Source organism: Etheostoma cragini, chromosome 16 (assembly GCF_013103735.1).
Source record: "Etheostoma cragini isolate CJK2018 chromosome 16, CSU_Ecrag_1.0, whole genome shotgun sequence".
NCBI lineage: Eukaryota > Metazoa > Chordata > Actinopteri > Perciformes > Percidae > Etheostoma > Etheostoma cragini.
Genome location: NC_048422.1, coordinates 17,613,012 through 17,634,934, shown reverse-complemented (window position 1 = coordinate 17,634,934; position 21,923 = coordinate 17,613,012). Strand labels below are relative to the sequence as shown.

At 39.7% G+C, this 21,923-nt stretch overlaps 1 protein-coding gene across 4 annotated transcripts in view; it reads right to left on the bottom strand.

Annotated features, from left to right (window-relative positions):
- ptpn13 (protein tyrosine phosphatase non-receptor type 13) overlaps positions 1–18,366 on the bottom strand; it is a 47,190-nt gene extending 28,824 nt beyond the window's left edge. For 3 of the 4 annotated variants that reach the window (XM_034895875.1, XM_034895877.1, XM_034895878.1), the window contains exons 1-7: positions 17,974–18,365; positions 13,161–13,280; positions 10,123–10,289; positions 8,682–8,747; positions 7,046–7,231; positions 6,608–6,695; positions 3,703–4,335 (exon numbers count right to left, since the gene is read on the bottom strand). In XM_034895875.1, the coding sequence (XP_034751766.1) occupies positions 3,703–4,335; positions 6,608–6,695; positions 7,046–7,231; positions 8,682–8,747; positions 10,123–10,289; positions 13,161–13,275 (1,255 nt within the window). In that variant the 5' untranslated portion in view covers positions 13,276–13,280; positions 17,974–18,365. Of the gene's footprint in view, positions 1–3,702; positions 4,336–6,607; positions 6,696–7,045; positions 7,232–8,681; positions 8,748–10,122; positions 10,290–13,160; positions 13,281–17,973 lie in introns of all 4 variants that reach the window. The other variant, XM_034895876.1, reaches the window with a different exon arrangement.
- Positions 18,367–21,923: the final 3,557 nt, after the last annotated feature.

Below are 21,923 nucleotides of genomic sequence, written 5' to 3'. Positions count from 1 at the left end.
TTAGAGAGATGAACAGCTGTATCTTGCCAATATTGTTTCAGTAGGTGAGCAAGAAAGCAGAAGGGTTATGTAGATAGGGTACTGATAGGTACTGCAATGCTCCATCTCTGTGATCCTCCTCAATGACTGCCTTGTTGGAAATATAAACATATATTCCTCTTCCACCTTAAAAAGGAGTACAACTGGTAAGTAGCAAGCATGCACTCACATGAATTCACAATAGGACAATAAAAGAAAGTAGGAGGATTTTAGTTATTGTCAGCAAGTATTAGTATTAATTAGATACTTTATGTGAGGCTTACAGAGTGAAGAGGCCAGGAGTTCATTCATAGTTTAATGCTCCAACTATGATGCTCTCTCAGTGCTATTGTGACTTTTTCTCCGTGTAGGGAGTCACACACACTTATCTCCTTGCTTCTCCACCCTCCCTCATCTTCTCGTTTTATCTCCCACTTCCCTTTTTCCCCTCTCCTTGAATCTTGCAGAACAGAAACTTCTGCATGAGCTTTGTGTGAATATGCAAACACTCTCTATAGGCTATGGCCTTTTGGGGTGTTCAAGCCGAGATGAGACACAAACTCTGTGAGGTCATTTAAAGTTTGGTGGTCCAAGGCAGAAAGAGGAAAAAAAAGGTAATTCTTTTAAAGCATAGCCTAAAATGCATAATAGCTCAAAGGAACCCTAAAGTACCTCACAAGTTGACATGCCTCATAAAAAAACCCAAACAATGTAGATTTTGTGGAACTAAAATGTTTGGTGCGCGTAGTGTAAAAGCCCACCAATGGAAACGTCTATTCATAAAACTTCTACACTACCTGTAAACTTTTATACTGCTTGTTTTAGACATTATGCATAATGTGAAGAAGAAATAAGTAACCAAATATCCAAATCAAATATGACCAAAAGCTGATTTATAAAGGCCTTGGAAACAGTATAACCTTTCCTGCTGCAACCTTTCAACAGACTAAACTGAAATATAATTATGAAAATTTGGGCGTTTGGCTTGCTTTCATGAACATGTCTTATTCCCTTGAGGCAGCAGTGTTCTGCATTGTTGTCCAAGCTGGATCCATCCCGGCCCAAAGCCACATGACCTGCTGCCAAGTGCCGGAAAAGTCCAATAACGATTGGAATTCCCTCATCCGCTACGCATGACTCCAATTACAGCCTCTAGGTCTGCAAGGAAAAGTTTCAACTGTTTAAAACACCTCGGCATCAAAAGGGAGAGGGAAGGTTGCAGAAGCACTTGGGACCAGGTATAAACATGCCCATGCACACACTGGCATGCGCACACACACACAATGTTTAGTGATGTTTATGTAATTCATAGTCAACTGAATATGGTTTGCAAATGCATACACAGAAGGCAGAGAACCAGTGTGTAACTGGGTTGAAACCTGAAAGAACTGACCACTGCTGCGCCATCACTTTCCTGCAGAAAAGAACAGAACAAAGTAAGAGAAAAAGAAAGAGAAAAGGAGGTCTCTGCCAAGTAACACATCCACGAGGCCCCGCATATGGTCTGTGCTCAATTAGGCCCCATTCATACTATAGCAAAATAGCTCTCGGATGGAATACAAACATTTTGGCTCAGTCTTTATGTCGACCTCAGTCAGTTTTGATGGGAGTGAACATTTCTTTGCATCAGCATTATGTCTAACATCAACAATAATTTAGAATCAATAAGACGCTAGTGACACAAAAAATATACTAATGATTATTATCTTATTTTCATCCAAGTAAGCACAAGCATACACAGTGTGAAAGGTGTGACATTAGACACTCAAAATTCAAATTGTCTTGTTGACACTAAGCTAAGCAGAGAAGCTTGACTGCTCTCATATATATATTTATATATATATATATATATATATATATATATATATATATATATATATATATATATATATATATATATATATATATATATATTTAGAGTGCCTCTGATTACAATCAGTAAAAGGCAAATGGGAGGGAAGAAAAGGAAGGCAGGACTTGCTGGGGATAAAAAGCCACAGTCAGGGAGAAGAATGCTGTCGGTCTGTGGCTTGGTCAGCATTAAAAATAGCTGCCAAAAAAGCAGGGAGGCTGTTGGTTGGAGTGAGCTGGAGAGTTGGGAGTAAGGGAAACCACTGAGAGGAGGAAAGGGAAGAAGAGGGAGAAGACAGGGGTTTATTATATAAAACCATTCATCCCTCATGAACCTCCATTGTCCCCGGATGACCAGCAGACCCATATAGCCACTTGTGACTGCGAAAAACTAGCCTGCCTATGGAGACTTGACTAAGAATTCAATAAGCTCCTGAGGAGACCGTAAAGCTCTTGGGGCTGACTGCTGAGGTGTTTAACAATTGTGTTGTGTGTGCTCAGTCTTAGCATGCGGTTACAAAAAGATTGTTGTTTTTTTGTAGTCTGTAAATACCTTGCACGTAAGTGTTCTTATATCCCGGTGTTTACAGTCATATATTAGAAAAAAGAGAAAGGGACTTCGCTGAATAGCATGTGTGACAGTTAGCAGCAGGCTAGATTTAAGCTGACCTGTAATTAGAACCAGCCATTTGGAAAACCTCTGTACCAGTGACTCATACATTCTGTCCAATCACTGCTGCGCAGCCACCACCAACGATACTTTCAACATTCGAGCCAGCACACTGCTTCCATCCCACATGGTGTTTATAGATGGACGCACTACTCCGGATGTCTGTCAGCTCACGTCATCCGGTCGCTGTCACATTTTCACTTCTGAGATCAGCCCAGCTGATGGCTCCATGCAGTCTTTTCCCCAAAGCTGCTGTAACTGATACAGCCTGATACATCAATTTTACCACCCAGATTGACATTTCCTGTATATCTTAATGACACAGCTGGGACCTTGAAAGGCTATATTTCTCTGAAGATTGTATTCATTGTCTCAGTAGCGGATTAAAGCTGGGAACTTTGAAGAGGTTTTCCCCCTTTGAAATTGTGGGCCACCTCACACATAACATCAATGTGTTATTATCAAATGTAGAAGCCCATCTACTGTATGCTCTTACAAACTTCCAGCACTACACATTACCCATTAATGAAAAAGCTCCAACCTGTCACAAAAATCCCATCATCCTACACTACTAATGACCAGGTGATTGTTATGAGTGAGTGTAATCTGTTGCAATGAGAAAAACAAGACGAGAAATGAGAAATGTTAGGTTTCATCTTTCATCAGGTTTAATCTCGCAAGATCTTGTGGGGGTGAGATCTCGTCACACCTCTAGTTACAGCTGTTCTGAACTGAATGACAAAGAGAGAGAAAAAAGAGAGCTTAATAGAGATTTTCAAACCATGACTACTTTTTATCCACTCCGCACGCCTGGACAGTCAGATTGATAGGTGGGTGTGAATGCCAGATTGTTGATTTCAGAAAGTTACAGAAATAGTCAGACACAGCCCCCCAAATTCAGACGTTGGTTTCGGAAGCTTTGCAGCCATCCAACAAGCACTTCTGATGAAGCATACTGCTGCCTAAAGAATCAAGTCCTTCACAAGCAAAACCATATACCAGTTCTATATGTGACATGAGACATGATTTGAAAATTTCACAAGACATTTTTCCAATACAAACACATAACACTTTTCAGTTACCCAGAAGACTCAAATAAAAACCTGAGAGCACATTTGACAAAAACCATTGACTGAACATTTATGTTAAGAAAGTATACTTACCATCCACTGCTTGTCTTAGCACCTGAAGTTTCCTCTGCTTCTCCTTTATCCTGTCATAGGCGCCGGTGAGGCCCGAGCCTACCGACAGGGCTGAGTGGTGATGAGGCTTCCTACTCTTCAGCCCACCAAACTCAGAAAAGTGAGATTCCCTCTCCCTGGACACCTGCAGGGGCGATTTGCGCCTGCCTATAGAGTGGGTGCTTATGATACTGCTGCCCCTCCGTGCATCCTCCAAAGCCCCAAAGCGAAGAGCCTCTGGGTCAATGTAAGCCAAGTCCACAGAGGAAGCCCAGTTCTTCCTTGCATGAGTAGGACCAATGTCCCCACTGTGGAAGGCTAAAGACCTCCGGTCCAGTTCCACAGGCCGGCCCTTTTGCTGGGGGTGAAAGGGATGCAGATAGGGATAGGAGTGCTGGTGCTTGAGTGATCGGGGATTAGGGTATAATTCTGTAGGGGATTCAGAGGTAGGGTGATAGTCCGATGGGGAATACTGTAAGGCTGCCCCATCATCCCCCTTCAACATGTCCTGGATTGGCAACGATCCCATGGACCGACTAAGGCCCCGGTTAAGAGATGTCTGCTCCTGACTCCTGGCTTTATAGCGCTCCAGAACCCTGGGGGCGGCACTTCTCCCTAAGAATAAGAGAGAACCAAACTTTTATTGAACGAAAAGCAGAAGCACTTCCAGAACTCCAAGCCTCAAACACAGAATAACACATCTTGATAACCAGCAAAGTAAAAGCAATTTAGGCAGGTATTCAAAATGAGAATAAACTTGATTGCAAACAAATATAATTTCTTAGAATTTATTTTTTAGATTTTAAAAACGGAAAGGATGAAAGATAATCCAAAATAGACATAATTCCGAGTGGATCACATCATTATTATCATCAATACAGAAAGTGGTATTTATGAAAGTGGTATTTATGAGAGGATACCGTAGAGAGGGATTAACAAGGATTTTAATTTGAATAAGTACAGTACGCTTCATTATGCCTAAGTGCCTGTCCAACCTGGCATCCATTTCTAACAGCATCAGCATGAAATGACAACTAAACACGGCCCTATAGACTATAGACTCCCCGCCTTTTGCTCTGATAATCTGGTTTGGCCACAAAAGACCGAGCACCTGCTGCAGGCATCTCATGGCCCCTCTACTAAACTATTAGACAACCAGCTAAAGTAAATGACTAATATGGTTGGCATACAGTATGTCCTCAGATTCTTCAGTCAGTCAAAACTAGAGATGTAGTATACAATATATTATAATCAACAACTCTGAGACTGCTTACATCATGCATTCTCAGGGGTGGAAATAAAGCAGCCATTAATGACAAATAAAACCAATTAATTTGTAAAATAAACAGCACAATAAATAGCAAATTAACATTGCAGGTTGCTCTTGTCTCTACATTTCGTGCAGTAGCTAAGTTTCCCCATTATTTAAAAAACAAACAATAGAACATACAGTGCCACAATAACACACAATTTCTGGCACAGGCGCTCAGCCTATCTATCACAGTCTCTTTCTTAAAATTGAATAAACGATGTTGCTATCTTTGATTGTCCATACATTTTAAGTTTGCCTTTCCAGACAAGCTGTATATAAACTGCTGCCAGATAACAGCTCTTGTTTGAGAGAAAAAGAGATAAACAGAAGGCAAACTTATGTGCATGATCAGTGGCAAAAACAAGAGGAAGAGAATTGAGAGAGCAGGGGGGGGGACGTTAGAACCTGTAAAAACGCTGCATGTGGAGGTTTAATCTACAAAGCATATGCTTGGTCTTAGCAGGGAAACAGATCAAAGACAGACAGGCTGTCTTCCAGGAACTCACGGATGCACACAAGGACTAAACTGACCAAAAAACACCAGGGGAAAATAACAGGATGTCTTTTATTTCTCAAAGAAGTCAATTGTTGTTCCAAGTGTTTCAGCTAATACTAGTATGGACTACAGCAATGAAGAAATGGCAACACAAAATAGGAAGCTAGTGTGCTCTATATGTTTCTTCATGTTAACATAAAATAGCCAACATAAAAAAAGACAATGACTGAGTTCCCCTAGCAACAATTGAGAGAGAGAGCTGCTGCTTGAGAAGAAAGGCGCTTAAGAACTGAGTAATACTCTTTGCATGTACTTTCCCTAGGGCAGGCTGGTGCTCAACCAGGGAAACAAAGCGATGATACAAACAGGAGACCAGCAGCTTCACTGGTGACTCCAAAATATGCATCTGTAATCAATGCCATGCCGTGCTTACATAATCGGGACGACAGCCATGTTTGCGCTGCGCTCCCCTTTCCATGGCCTGGAAAAATGCCGGAGTTCTCTCAGAAACCACTGGGAAGATTTGGTCATATTTTCCTGAATTAAATCTGATTCGAGGTTGCAGCGTGTTGCTCGTCTACTTTTGATTCTGACCCACAAACTCAGAAAGTGAGAATGTAAGTGATTAATAGCTTGACAACCACAGAAGGCATTTACATCCACTTCTCTTTCAATTAAAGTAAGCTAAATGTAAACAACTTCCAACATATAAACAGTATGTCCAACTGCACTCTGTCATAATCTCCATTTATCATTAGATATAAAGAACATAGTATACACTCAACTAATCCAAAACTATGTTCATCATTATCATCTCTTCAATCTAATCTAGGATCTAGGGATTTCTTCTTGTTCCAGACTTTTTGCCACTCAAATGAAGAATACACAGAATTTAGGTTAAGTGTTTTTGAAAACGAATACAAACCAGACCCCTTTATCATAACGCATTGGCAGCCAGAACTCTGGATCACCACATAAATAAAGAACTCCTTCCACACCACAGAAAAGTTCCTTTGACAACACAGCAAGCAAACATAGCTCTGTGTTTAATGTGTGTGTTTCAGTGCAGCTCATCTTACCTGAAGGCAAACCCTTGCCCCGCAGCCTCTCCCGAATCTCCTTACTCCGCTCCGGAAGAGACTCTCTATCAGTCAGTAAACCGTCCAGCTGAGAGAAAGAAAGCGACAAGTGGAAGAAAGAGAGAAAGGAAAACAAGCAAAAACACAAACAGAGCAAGCATGAAAAAGCAGTACAAAGCAAGGAGGTAAAAAAACTGAAGTTAGAGGGTCATTCCCTCTGAGTCATCCATCCTGAAATCATGTTCTATCCACATGAGCCCCATTATCTGTTGCGTAATTCAACAAACCTACAGTGATATGACAGAGCAGATAATTGGCTTTTAACTTACACTAAGCCATGATAAAGTTTAATGTTTGGACTTACTGGCAAGTAGCCACAATAAAAATATATAAATTGGATTGTTGTATTTGACCCACATTACATTAAAAAACGCTTACCTGGGAAAGACTGCCGAGTACCAACCGGACCAGTTTTCTGATATAGGAGAAGGGAGGGTCACAACTGGAGTTTCTAATGTGTTTGCTGCAGATGTCCAGCACCGTGCGCAACGACATTCTACTCAATGTAACATCATCACACATGTTGAGAAGAAGGCTGTTTAGGTGCTCCCCCAACTTCATAGGCTGCACAGCAAAAAATGTGAAGACAGGGAACATACAAACCGTGAGTAGTAGTAAACTCTATTGGTATCTCTGACTATGATATCTGTATCATCGTGTTGACTTCCATTATGTAGGTCAGATAAGGAGGCAGAGCTAAGCCTTGCCAGCATGGCACAAACCCATCACCTACTTTAAATGTTTATCCATTACATATTTAAGATTAAAAGCCTAAACTAAGCCTTTATTTTTCATTCAAAGTGGTGTTAAATACTTTGCTATTTCAATCAAAAAACATGTACAAACATGGTTGTTATCCAGTGTTTTGCAGAGTTTGTGCCAATTTCAAATCAGTATCACCAAGACATAATATTCCTTTACGTAATTCTCTGAATAACTGTCAGATTTATCCTTTGTGAAATAATAAAAATACAACTATGCTGCACTTATTTATTTGTAGAGTGTATTGAATAAATACATGTAAATTCAAACAGAGTAGATTATCTGTATTCTCTTCACATTGATGGCATTTTTGTGCACATTATGTACAGAAAAGAAGAAGGTACAGATATGAGGCTGTAAGCAAAAAATAAACACAGCGGGTGTATTGTTGCTAAATATCTATACAGCCAGTGTGTCCACCTCATGTATATTATGACACTTTATCTACATGCATTAGAAACAATTGCCTGTAGAAACTTTACAGCTGCCATGAGCATGACTTTAGCACCTCTTTCATGGAAGCAAAGTGGATGTAAGCTTGGGTGTGAGTCATGCTTTCTTTAACGTGTGGGCGGTATTTTCTGACAAATGTGAACACTCTGTTTTACACCTGGCTGAGATATGAACGTATTGTGAGCCCGACCGTCTCCAGAGGTCTTGGCAGATTCAAACACATTCCAGAGTGCATTTACAGTTGCCATCCTTTCTTATCCAGATGAGATATTCAGATACAGATCTTATTCTAAAAAGATGATTCTAATAAATAACATAATGTCTACTTTCAGTGAGATTGTGAGGCAAGGTCCTTTAAATTAAATCCAGTACCAATATAAGTATAAAAAGTTGTATTGTGTGACACACTAGTTCCTGCAACATCACTGTCCCCCATCTCAATGTGCCAGTGTCGATGTATGAGAAACACGGAGGATAATGTTGAACCATGACAGAAATTTTACTTTGGGTGTGCCTGTTCCAGTAAACAACTCTCTCAACTCCTAATATATTTTTTGAGTGTGCTAGTTGGTATCACGTAATGCTAATATGCTAGCATCTTGTTTGCCTGTCCAGTTGGTTCGGCAATGTTGCAAGCAACAATAATTTAAGTTTACTACTACTACTACTATTACTACTACTAATAATAATAATAATAATAAACACATTTTAGTCATCAACCCAAGCCTTTATTCCCAAGTTTAAATGTGGTCCTTAACCATCACCCATTTGGAAGGAAGTATCCTTGGTAATGATTTACCTGACTTTGGGGGATCTCATAGTCCGCTCCCCAGAACAGAGTCATGCCCAGAGAGTACATGTGCATCTGTGAAAAAAATATATATCACATGAGTTTCATGAGCAGCATTTAGACTTCCTTCAATTTATTTTATAAAAACAAGACACAAGTAAAGCAAGATCACATAGAGAGATGAGGAATATAAAGGTTGTGTTTCATTCAGATAAACTAGCCACTGAACCTTATTAAAATAAGTCTGCCCTGTGTGAATGAAAGAGAGAGAGAGACTAAAGGAAAGGAAAAAAAGACAGGGGGTTAAAGACTGAATCCAAAAACATGTATCCATTTTCCTCTCTTTAGTACTGTGCAGACATTGCTTGGGAGAGAAGTCACTTCCCCTGAATTTTGGACTTGGTAAAGGAAAGAATAATTCAGGGATTGCCAAAGAATGCAACATAGCCTTCAAGGTCTTTCAGGAACTCGAGTGCACACTTAAAGACACATTCACCCACATTCAAAGGTGGAAATTTAAAAGCCACCCATTAAAAGCAACAGTACCAGGCTAAATGTAAAAGGAAAATTGAGGCCACTTGCAGCTGACGTATATTTACCCAGTCTCTGATAATGAGAGAAACAGATTAGATTTTCTACACTGAAATAACTCAGCTGGGGAGACGGGACCAGGGTTGGAAAACTGACGCAGCACAAAACTGTGTTGAGGTCTGTGAGGCCGTGCCAAAGGTAGAAATCCAGTCATGCAAGATCTTAGCTCTTCTACCAGAGGGGCAGAGGAGAATGGAGAGGGTGTGGTTCTGTGCATATGTACAAAAAAGTCACGCAGTGCAGGAGATAATATGGTTGCTCACAACATCAGTTGAGAATGTTGCAACTGCAAAATGTACTCAGATCTGCAAACAGTTCATATACTGTACATCTCCAGAGTTTTGTAACATTGCTGGGACAAAGCCTGAGATATCCGTAGCGCTCTCTCCGCTATCAAGGCTTAGCGCCACCCAGGATGGTTGTGATTGGTTTAAAGAAATACAAACGTGCGTTTTTTGTGCCCAATCCCAGACCATTCTCCATGGCTGACACAGCAAGGTGGAGATAGGTCTGACAATGCGAGACTACTCAAGCAAGTATGCACTCTTATTAAACACCTGATTGCCCCGTCACACAACTGCAGTTGTTTCTGCACCCGACATTTGACAAATAATCATCACAAGAACATGACAAGCTAGCAAAAATGAATCTGTTTGCAAATGTTTAATGAGAAAGGAAATGCATTTTGAATTTAAAACTAAAAAAGGTATCACCAGGATTTTGCTTAAAATACAGTATATGAGCATAAACACAAGATCTGGAAACAGGTGACAAAACTCACACCAGCGAAGCATTAGAAGTTGTAGACTAAACAATATAAAGGGTTTGGTCACCACATGGATTGTGTAAAGGTTTATACCTTCTCTATATCAGAGATGGAAGTCAAGGAGACCCCTTCCAGGACCTCTGGAGCTGTGAAGGCTCTTAAGTCCTGCTGGGTGACATACTCGTCTGTGAATGAGATGTTGCCGGAGGGCATCAGTAGGAGAGACCAAGGAGAGATGATGAAGCCCATGGCCGTAGGGTCTGGAGAGGAAAACAGACAATTCAACCACTGGAGATAGAATCAGAGAACAAACAGGAAAGACAACCCCAACAATATAGTTGTACTTCCATTATTCAAATTCCCAGCCATTGTCGCACACACGCATGCACAGCTGCAGACCTATTCAACCATAGTGGGTGTTTGTCGCTAAGGCTTCAGCATTTATGGAAACTCAAGAAGATTGAAGTAAACAAAAACACATGTTGCTTTCTTAGCCTGCAAGAAAATAACTGGTGAGGCATAGAAGCAGAAAGGAATGGCTACACAGCGTAATTCTCTTTTCCTACAAAGCCACAGCCAGCACTGTGGTTAGAGAACGTTTTAAAAATATACAAAGGAATGTTTGAGCAGCATTGCAAAATTCTTTTCTTTGACTGATACTTAACTCAGAGGAGCAATGAGATGGACAGAGGAACACTGGATTTCAAGGCACCAAAAAAAAAATCTTCTTTCAAAAGCTGGAATTCACTGAATAAATACAGGTTTCCTGTTTAAAACTTGTGTGACAGTTTGAAGATTATTTTAAAAAGGTTGCACACAAAGCTTTTGCCCTGGATAAGCAATAACCGAGCTAAGCAGAAGTGCATGACTCAGCCTGAGCAAATTTGTTTCATGGTGGATAAACTAAATCAACAGTCAATAAACTGCTGATTTAAACAGAAACCATATCTGAGGAAAACTGTTCTTACAAAAAATTATGACTTGGGCATGCACCATATGAATCCCTGCTAACTTCAAATGACAGCTTATTGGTGTACTGTAAATTCGTTATCCTTAACAATGTAGCCTGATAAACTGCAATCTAAGCTATTAGAGGCATGAAACAATTCTGAACTAGTATCCTGCTAAGAGGCCACCCTCTTAAAGTAGATGCTTCCAAACTGAAGTATGTAGTAATGCTTACTAATAATAATAATAAGAAGAAGAAATGCATTCAATGCCACAATGCCGGCCATGCCAACAGAGTGACAAGCAGAAGAGCAGAAGACAATGGCCTCGGCAGAGTACCAGAATTAGCTTTATTTGCCAGGTATGAGGACACATACGAGGAATTTTTCTTTGGATCATCATTGCTCACAATGACTTTACACATACAAAACAAACCACAAACAAAACAAACAATATATACACACACACACACAAAAATATACACACTCCAAACAGAAACAATATAGAGGCAAGTAGAGAAACGGCAAAATTGCGCATTTCTATGTGATCCGAAATATTCTGCAGACAAAAGCACAATGAGCCATTCCCCTAACAGATCAAATAGTCACACATGGCTTATTCATACAAATCATTCTTATACAAACAAAGTAACTAACGGCTGCTGTTTACATGCAGGGGGACAAAAGCGTGCTGGTGGTTTAGTGTTTGTGAGTTGTGAAACAACTCACAATGTCTGAAAAGTCATGCAAAGGTTAGCTAGGTCAGTTACACGGTGGCCTCCTCCATACATTAGGAAACAGAAACTTTTACTGAACCATGGACAGATAGAAAAAAGAATACATCTAAAGTAGGCCATTAACTGCAAACATTTGTATTGGTTTCTTGTTTTTATGCTTCATTACTTTTTATAACCAAGACCTCTAACAAATAATATAACAAATTTAGGTTTGAATGGCTGTTATTAATACTCTTGCGGTAAACATAATTCTTTACATAGCTCAATGACTATATAATAGCCGGTTCCAACATATGCTCTTCAAATTTTAGCTTCATTTAGCCGTCTAAAACTGAACACATGCGAGGCCACAATTTACTCAGTAGAGCTACACAACGACGCTAAAGAAATACAATTTAGCAACCACATTTGTTGCAGCACAATAATATGTAAAGATTCAAATATGTTAATCTAAAATTCTCAAAGTATCCAGCCTTGCATTTTGTCCTTTATATGTTCAGAATATCTCAAAGACTATCTCAAAAGCCTTGATTACTGAAGAGTACTGGCACCTATGACCTCCGCATAAAAATGCATATTTACAGGACACACTGGTAAGAGGGAGTTCCTACAGAACCCAGGACTGTCTGCCAAGAAACCAGTCAGGAAAACTGGAAGTTTAGGTCAAGCTGGTTTAAGCATTCAACTAAAGCCTGTTTCCTGCTTCATGGTAATTCACAGGCCAATGATGAACAGTTGACACTGATCACACATGGCCCACATAATCAGGTGCCCTGGAGTTTTGTATGAGACTAGGCAAAACACAAAATGTGTAACAACAAAAGAGGGCAGGGCCTGCTGCTGACTCACGTCCTGTCCGATGTCTCCAGAGTTAACCCCCTTCAAGTCATCCGCAGCTTAAGTTTACCTTTGTTGCAAAGACACTCTGGGATTGGGCAACCTTATCTCAAAAATCACAGACACTTACGGGCACACACGACTCACAAAAACGATCACAAAACAGAACTGTCAGCAATCGTGCTAATGATGCAACATACTTACAACGCAGTCAGTGCACTGATTTAGCAACCAAATGTTTTACAAATGTTAGAGTCTTAGTGGGGCTAAATCTATAGTTTAAAGAAGGACCAATATTTGCTAGTATAAAAGCGGTCATCTTGTTTTTTTGTTTTTTTTAGCTACTTTTTACGCATTGATGTAATGGATTGGTTTGGGCAATGAAAACATTGCCACAAGCAACAACATTAACAAATCCTTTCAGACCGAGAGAGACAGTGAGCGATCCCACCAATTTAACAACACAAAAATAGCACCTGCAATTCAAGGCGAACTGGACACCAGACCATATTTATGAGAAAAAAGGAAGGTGGACAGATTTTTTAAATAAACTGTATGTACAATCATTTCTAGACCACGTTTTCGCACACTTGATTCCACATGTTCATACCTTTGTGAAAGAGTTCTTGGAGGCTCTCAGCACTCTGGCTCAGCACCGCCCAGACCTCCTCTTCCTGGAGCGGACCGCCTCGAACCTCCAAGGCTTCTGCCAGAGACACATGCATCTTCCCTGTGCAAGCAGAGAAAGAGGACAACTGATTTATATCAGAAAATGAGCACACACATAAATACAGAAATAAGCTTTAACCATAAGGGCACATGCTTTCTTTTTATCACGGAGGCCTTTGGCAGAATGTCAAATCAGACAAAACACAGATTATCTGCACATCACATTGCATGTGCTAATCAGAACAATATGTACCTCAGACCTGTAAATTCAACAAAAAGCCCTGGATTGTGATTACTGTGACGGTATCAAAATAAAATAAATTCATTTTTTGGTTAGAATGAACAATAAGCAGATTTTATTTTTGCTTTTTATTCAGTCTTGAAAAAAAAAGTCTTATCCTGAAAGAATCCACACCCTACTTGTCCTGACTGGCCTGGCAGTCTAAAAGCAAATAAACCCACATTGCCATATCACTACAGTTGTAAGCATTGATGCACTTAACATCAACATTCTTCTCTCCCTCCCATGTCCTTAGACAAACTCTCACATCTTCTAAACGCAAGTCATCTTCTCTTCCTCTGCAATTGACGATCTTTCGCTCTCTCTAAATAAGAATTACAAAAAGAAATAATTCAAAGATAAAGAACTCAAAATATATTTTGTATAATGTCTGTATGTCACGGTTGTAAACTATAGTAAACATGAAGTAAACTATACAGTAAAATGCTGCACATGCACGACTGCAATTATGCAAATATGTAGGGCAATGCAAAGGTTTCACTGAGGGGAATGTGCTAGACAAGGCTGAGCATATACATGAATAATTAAGAAACAGCCATGACGGCATCTTATGTTATCACTTTTACTTTTTTTACCTTTGTAAAAAAGGTAATCTGCTGTGTTTACTAGAGCTGCGAAGATTGATTCATTACTTGTCAATTATTAAATTAATCATCAACTATTTTGATAATCCATAAATTGGTTTGAGTATTTTTTATTGAAAAATTACTTAAAACACTTTAATGTGTATATTTTCTAGTTTCTTCAAGTGTTTGTGCTTATCTTTGGGTTGTGGACTAAAAAAGAAAGTCCATGAAACCTTCTTTTAATTTGCTTCAATCTTTGAAATGATCTTTTCTTCTTCCTCTAGAATTAGCCTATATATGCTGATACTGTTGTACATCGCCGTGCTGGCAACCTACCGTTAGTGATAGCCTTTTTATTTTTTCTCCTGCCGAAAGATTTAGGCTTCACAGACTCAACATTTGCAGCTTCCTAATTTCCAAATACTTACCACAAAATATGACACTGACAGAGATGGTCATGTTACAATATAACAAGAAACTTTTACCTTGAGTAAAAACAAATCCATATTTTAAATGTTCACAGAATTTATGTTGTTTTTTAACTTTTGCGGTCTATTTTTCAAATGTTTCTCCAAATTTGTGCAATACACATTAAACACAGCACAGGGTATATTTAGACTTACCAGATGACAGTTTGGGGGGATTTTATAAATCAAAACAAAAACATAACAGATGAAAACACAGGAAATGAGGCATAATTCCTATGCAAGATTGGCCAAAAACAACTTATGTCTGAGGGGGCTACCAAGTACATGAGACCACATTTAATAATTTTCTATTGTACCGCTCTTTTAAAAACCCTTTATTTTTTCCAAGACAAAACCCAAAGCATGACAAAACTGTGGACATCATGTCTGTTTCACAGGGATTTGGCAGGTGCACAAATTTGGCTAAGAGACACAAAAGAGCTTAACAGCAAAGATGCCCAGACCTAACATTCTGTGTGGTATATTCTGGTTTTGCTAACTGCAATGTGTGCTTGCCTTGGATCACACCTGTGGCCTTAATTGACTATGTTTTTGATTAATGGTTACTTTTTTTCACGGACGTTTTATTTTCACAATTAACAAAACTGTTGGCAGCGATAGTTATAGGAACCAAAAAGACTAACAAGTGCTAGTATACCCAAACAGTAGTGCGTGTTGGATGGCGGATGGTGTGGAAAGTATTTGACAACCCCCTCCAACACTGGAATATTGGGTGGATGGATATTTCAGTCCGCTCGCAAGCCCAAGTTGACGTAACATTTCAAAAAGAAGCAATAGACTAGTTTGGTTATTTTTGGCATTTTTAGGTAAATTTACATAGGTCTATATTACTCATCCATAAACTTAACATAAACTAGGTCAGCAGCCTCATTGGCGTTGGGCTTTTTTTCAAACAACGTCCTTTCTATGAATCGGAGTTTGGAGAAGAGAGGAAATGAGAGGAAGCATGTCACAGGCCTAAATGTTTATGCAGGAATGCGGGTAAAACATTCTAGTCAATGGGAGGCGTGAAGTCTGGGGCGAAGTGGGTTACTACCCATCTTGCTCATTACCCATTAGAATGGGGAGAGTGGGTGCTGTGAAGACTGATTGTTTTGCGGCCCTTGTTATTTCAACAGAGACCTACAATGGAATGTTTTTTATCCGCACCGAGGCTGCTGTGCAGTACAGCTCCTCGCACATTGGACTATGGTCCTGCTCATTATCGAGGGGGCTTAGGAGGCAGCGGCCCAAAACAGCAAGAGCAGACAGCCTTCACCACTTCAGCGCCTCATTCTCTTTTTCAAACAGTGGGGATGTTTGTTCCCAGGTATTCCCACACTATAGCTAGAAAGAAAAACCCAAACAAGGCTTTAGTCTGCTACTGCTGCCAAGTGTTTGAAAATCTTAGCCACAGTCACCAGGATTTTAAAGAAAATAATCCTGGAAACGTGATAGTGCTCTTTACTCTGCACTTAGGTGAAACTTTTCCTTTCCTCCCACCTTCCTGTCTGTGACACAGCTACATCCCATAAAATGGATTTGAAAACAATCCCCTGAAAAATAGCACTTCAGCTGGGTAACCGATACTAAAAAAGGTACAAATTATTTCAGTTGCTTTCTTTTAGTGCTCGTCCATCCATCAGCCTGTAGCATAAAGATCAGGAAAACATGTATGTCTTTCTCTTTTAAACATTTGTCTTTGATCCTAAAAACTGGAGCAACTTTACTTGCCATATTCCACTTCAATTTCCAAAATGCATAACTCGTAACATAAGATATGAGAAGGAATTTGTTCATATCCTCCAAACATCAGAACTGTGGTCTCAGCTGGCAAAACCTTTCGGAACAGAAGCCAATGAGAAGAGGTACTCTTCGCCAACATTGAGGTGAAAATCGTCCTGAACTTTTTCATTCCAGGAAAATTCAACAACAAACTCTGAGTGAACCTCTGTTCCCAGAATCATACTGTATTATGCAGCCTGACACGATTCAAATTCAAAACATACGCAGAGTCTAGGGAGGCCTGGATCAGAATATGTTTTAAATCAACATGAATGATGATGTAAAGGACTGAAGTTTTAAAAATGCAAATAGCAAACCAAAAACAGACTGTACGCAATAAAACTGATAACCTAAAGACATACGGTAGCTACTTGATTTTCTTCTTTGCAAAGCTGTAACAGCAGTAGAGAGATTGTGGTTGATTCACAGCTGTGTCTCACTAAAGTGTCTTTTTAAGAAAAAAAACTTTAGCGGGAATTAAACAGAAGCAGTGACTCACCTACATGAACGGGAAAACCTGATGGTTGGTTTTCATCAATCACAAACCTCTTAGAATTTAGTCAATGAGCAGACATGCTTTCCCAGATTATCTCAAAATGAGTTGAACACAGAGTTGTTGATGGAGATGCAGTAATGGACTGGTTTCCTAAACCACCCTGGATGTTGGTGTTTTGTTTTTCAGCTCAGCCAGAGTCTGGACTAGCCAGAAGAAAGCCATGACTATTCCATGATTATCAGCCCAGCTCTGGCCCAACGGCCCTTACTTCTCATTTTGGTCTCGACCTCATCCGCTCCATTTCTGTTAATCACAGGGTTGCTATGAGTACCGTGACATGCAGAGCATGGTTTTGCAAAACCTCACTCTCCCACCCGCCCACCCCTCTTCCCAAAACACACAAACCCAACCCACTGACTATTTTCCCCATTTTCTTTCCTATGATGATGCTCACAACATCTCCATCATAACCACTTTAGATAGGAATTTTCATCTTGCTCAATCATACTAACTTACTACCTTTCTCTTTAGGCTTGAATGGCATATTCAAAACCCTCATGACCTTTGACTTTAGGTTAATTTAACTACTTTTCTATGGTAATGAAGGGGGAGGGGTACAAAAACTGCCTACCTACAACCCCAATAAAACCTTCAGCCTGGGATATTATGCCTCTAAAACGCTTTGTTAAGCTTAGACATGTAAACAAAAAATGTTGACCATTTTCTTAAAATTCCACAAATAGTGCTGGTGGCGGTTAGCAAGCCAGACACCCTGTTATTTTTGTAACGTTAGTGCTGTCTCGTCCCTCCCAAACTAAAAATACAGTTATTGGTGTGGTCAAAGATGCCCCATGTCAGACATTAGCTAGCTAGTAGGAGCAGTAGTTAGTTGAGACGTTAACACAACGTCTAGCAATACTTTCAGGTCGAGATTAAATAGCAGACGGCTTACTAGCATTAAAGTAGCTGACGTGTTTCAGATTTTTTTCTTTAAATAAAAAAAAAAACCATCGGCGTTTGAGCCTCGCCACAACAGACTCAATTCCTCAGTTTTCCCGGGGACAGAAGCTGGCAACCGTTAACGTTACGCTGAAGTGAGCTAACTTTTTGTACATCACGTTTTAAGTGCTTAAACTTACCAGTCGAGAAGAGCTACACAATCACTTGAATGGGAAATATTTGTACTCCGACGAGGCTATGAGTGCACACACAAACGGGACCAGAGGCCATCCCATCCACAAAGCAACATCTTGGATAGTAACGTTAACGTTAGTTGACTATGCGGCGGCGAGGCAGGCGGGCGAGCAACAGGTCTCCACAGCGCATTCAGCCAAATCCAATAAACCGAATGAAATTGTTACCCGAGCCGCCGCATTTAAAAACAAAAAAACAAATCTCTTCTTCTGAAATTACTCAGAAGTCGTGTTTGATGGCTACAACACAACATTGAGCTCCCATCAAGCGCAGCCAAGTCACCATTACTGCTGAGAGGAGCGGAATTGCCCCTCCTTTAGCCCAGTTAGCGTGGGCTGACTGGGAGTAACAAGACACCTTACTATGGCTGTCCATTGGCTCGCTGCTAGGGACTGTCATTTAACCGTTTCTATAGTAACATACACAACTGGGAGTAAAATGTACAGTGAGCAATGAGCATGGTCAAATGTGTTTTATAAATAGCTATCCAGCCTTTGTATAGGGACCAACATCATTGGTTATATAAACTAAAATAAGTTTCAATGCATTTTACATTGCAATTTTTTTCTGTATTTTACAAACAGAACAAGTCAAATTGGGAACATGTGATGTGGGTGTTAATTAGACCAAATGTGTTACTCAGATAGGCCTGCTATTTTACTAAGAAAGTATGCACAAATTAGAAAATGACAACTTCCCTTTGGAACAGGAAGGCTTTATAAATGTAGGCCTACAGTTTGTATGTGGGATGTTTCCTTCATCCCTTTATCGTGCGAAGGTGCTGACAACTTCCAAACTCAGCAAAACATCAGGCTTATCCTATATTTCAGCATTTCCCACAACATCAAAGTTGTTTAATTGTCAGTAGTCAGGAAGCAATTCACTGCTGAGTACTTCCTTCCTAAGGTGCACTTCAAAACTTCCTCATTTATGGTCTGTGTTGAGCCATCTAGTGGCTGTTAATCATCATTACATGACATGCTGCCTTACAGAAATGGTGACTGTGATTAAGGGACTTCTCTGCCTGCCTGTGCCCGTAGAGTGCAACGATGAGACCAGTTTTCTCTCTTGATGCAGACAGTTGATATTCAGGTGTTTTTTTTTAAACTGATGCCATTGTACATAATGTTTGACATTTATTCTTATATAGCCTACATTATTTACTCTGAATTTCTTTCTTTCTAACATTACTTTTTGTTCCCATGCATGCATGTGTACATGCTTTTGCATAAGCATACCGCATTTAGGATGTAAATTCGTCATCGTAATTATTGGGTTATTATTCTGAAGGCAATCTAACAGCCATTTCTTGTAACAATTTTTGGGGCAATTTAAGATCCTACATGTAGAAATAAGAGACATGTGACCACTTTTATACATATGCTAGTGTGTTTACCCTAAATCTTTTATTTGTCTGTATTAAGGACATCTCATTACTTTTATTGTGTCAATTCAAGAAGACACAAAAGAACAATTCTCAAACATAGAGGCGATGTACTGTAAAATATCTGAAGTCCATTCTTTATCATAATTTGTACATTTGCATACACACAAACAGAAAATAGGACAGTCCTAATTATGTCACTGCAATTTCATTTAGTTAATATTAAGAGTTTAGACTTCATTAAAGCTAATTGCTCCGTTAGATTGTTGCTTTACTATTAGCAAGTGAAATCGAGCAGCAAATGCCTAATGTGTGATGGGTTGGAATAATCAAACAAAAATGTTTCTTAACATCATAATAATCAATACTGGTGACTAGTCTCAGCTAGTACCAAAACTCTTAAAAGGCTTTTAGTTATACCGTCTGCTGTCAAATGGATATTCCTACTCGACAGCAAATAACTCCTGATGGCTTTAAGCAAGACTTACTTAAGGTTATGCAGTGCAGGTAGAGATAGTGTGACTGGAATTCTACTGCACTATTACTGCAGGGTGAATGGCTAAAATGTAGGGAATATTCTTGCCTCAATAAGGGGACTGGAATGGAATTACAAAACTGTTTTTTTAAATGTTCCTCCTTATCTCCCAGGCATGGCATTTCCAAGGAAAGGAGGAGAATGATAAGTTGACTCATTGGGTAGTTGTAAGTCCTACCCTTGGTATGTGAGCTGTCCCGACCTTTACCAGGTAACACTTTAGGCAACCTGTCCCATTGGTCATAGTGCATGTGGTAGCAAGTAATTTTACAATTAGGAAAGTAGCTATGTTCAAGGCACTGGCTTCATTTTATTTGCCAAATTTGGCAAGCTTGGAAACTTATTAGCGTCTGACAATCTGCTGCCAGACAGTCTGTTAGTCTCATGTTACTCAATAGCTTTTAACCTCTGTTCATTACCTGAAGCAAATAGGCCCCATCATGAGACAGACAAGGGTAACACGGCCTCATAACGTGCAACCAAGGGGTTTGGAATTTGGAATTTCTTCTTCCTTCTATGTCTGTCAATACTGTCCTTAATACCTCCTCATCAGTGTTGGTCTGAGCCCCAAGGGTGATTTGCACTGAAGCAGTGAAAGAGTAGCTACGTCTGTTCTGACAGTGGAAATGTGGGGCACCTGGTAGATTAAAGGCATGTGATTTGCTGACTGGTGAGCCTCTGGGTCAAGCTGGAGAGCATTAAAAAAAAACTTTCCAGGAGCTCTTTTTCACTGCCTTTGAATTTAGTTCCTTAGTCTGCCTAGAGTAAAAAAAAAAAAAAACTTGCCACATCTGGCAAAAAAGTGTCAGATATGAATGTACTATTATGAGGAGGCTAATGTTTGTAGCTCTGGTCATCCATGTAAAGGTTTTCTCATGCTTGTGCCCTTACTTAAGCATCAAAATCAGCCTAACCTATTTACAGCTCTGATTTGGATGGTGTCTTGTTCAAGCAGGCTTCTGCATTGAGACATCCTCCCACTCTGATGATGAGTGTTGCTGAATAGTCATAGGCACGTTAGGTGAACTGACTCAACTGGTATCTGTTTTACCAGTTTTCCAAGTAGCTTATATTACTAGAGAATGCATCTGCACTGGCTTGGGACAAGGCAGCCACCTCTGTCTCTGATTCACATTCTACAATGTTGATCTGCTGAGTATTAACATTCATCAACTAAGGCTGGGTGTGATTGTTCTGTTGTTCTGACAAAGACGGGTGACTTCAGGTCATTCTCCTTTTGATCTTGGTCTAGGTGTGGCTGAGTTGACACTTGTTCTGGTGTTAGCTTGAGAAACATGTATCCTTGCTTTTAACCTATTTTTCAAGCCATAGCTTACAGCCATATGGATCCCCTGAGTTGTCAGTTATTGGGAAAAGTTAGTTTTGAAATCAGATTTTGTAGCTGATTGATCAAATATCTTGTTTAAATGCAGTGTAGCCAAATTTACTCCATCTTTTGTGCATGGGTACTTAGTAAGTCTGTAGAGATTAAGTTTTGATTTGATTTCTGTACTGCCAAGTGCAGTTAAATAATCCTCTATGTTGCAGCATTTTTTCAATGAATATTTTTGACGGAGATCATGGCCTACATTTTGATGGTTTCTGATTCTGGTAGGCTACAATATTACATTTTGTAAGCTTATTTAAATAAAGTGTTGTTTGGCAATGATCTGTAAATGGAAGTTGTGGTAAAACTACTAAGGCATCGATATCATCTGGGTCAATATTGGTTATCGTATAACTTACCAGACTGTTACCTAAAACAGAGGATTAGGTCATTCAGGGAGTCACCATGGGTCCTTCCATTAACGGTGTATAAGCCCAGGCTTTTGCATATCTGGAGAACTTGTTTTCCATTTTTGTTTATAATATTATCAAAACTTTGTCTTATTTTCTCTCTTTTTTTCTCTCTTTCTCTCTCTCTCTCCCTCCCTCCTCTCTCTCTCTCTCTCTCTCTCTCTCTCTCTCTCTCTCTC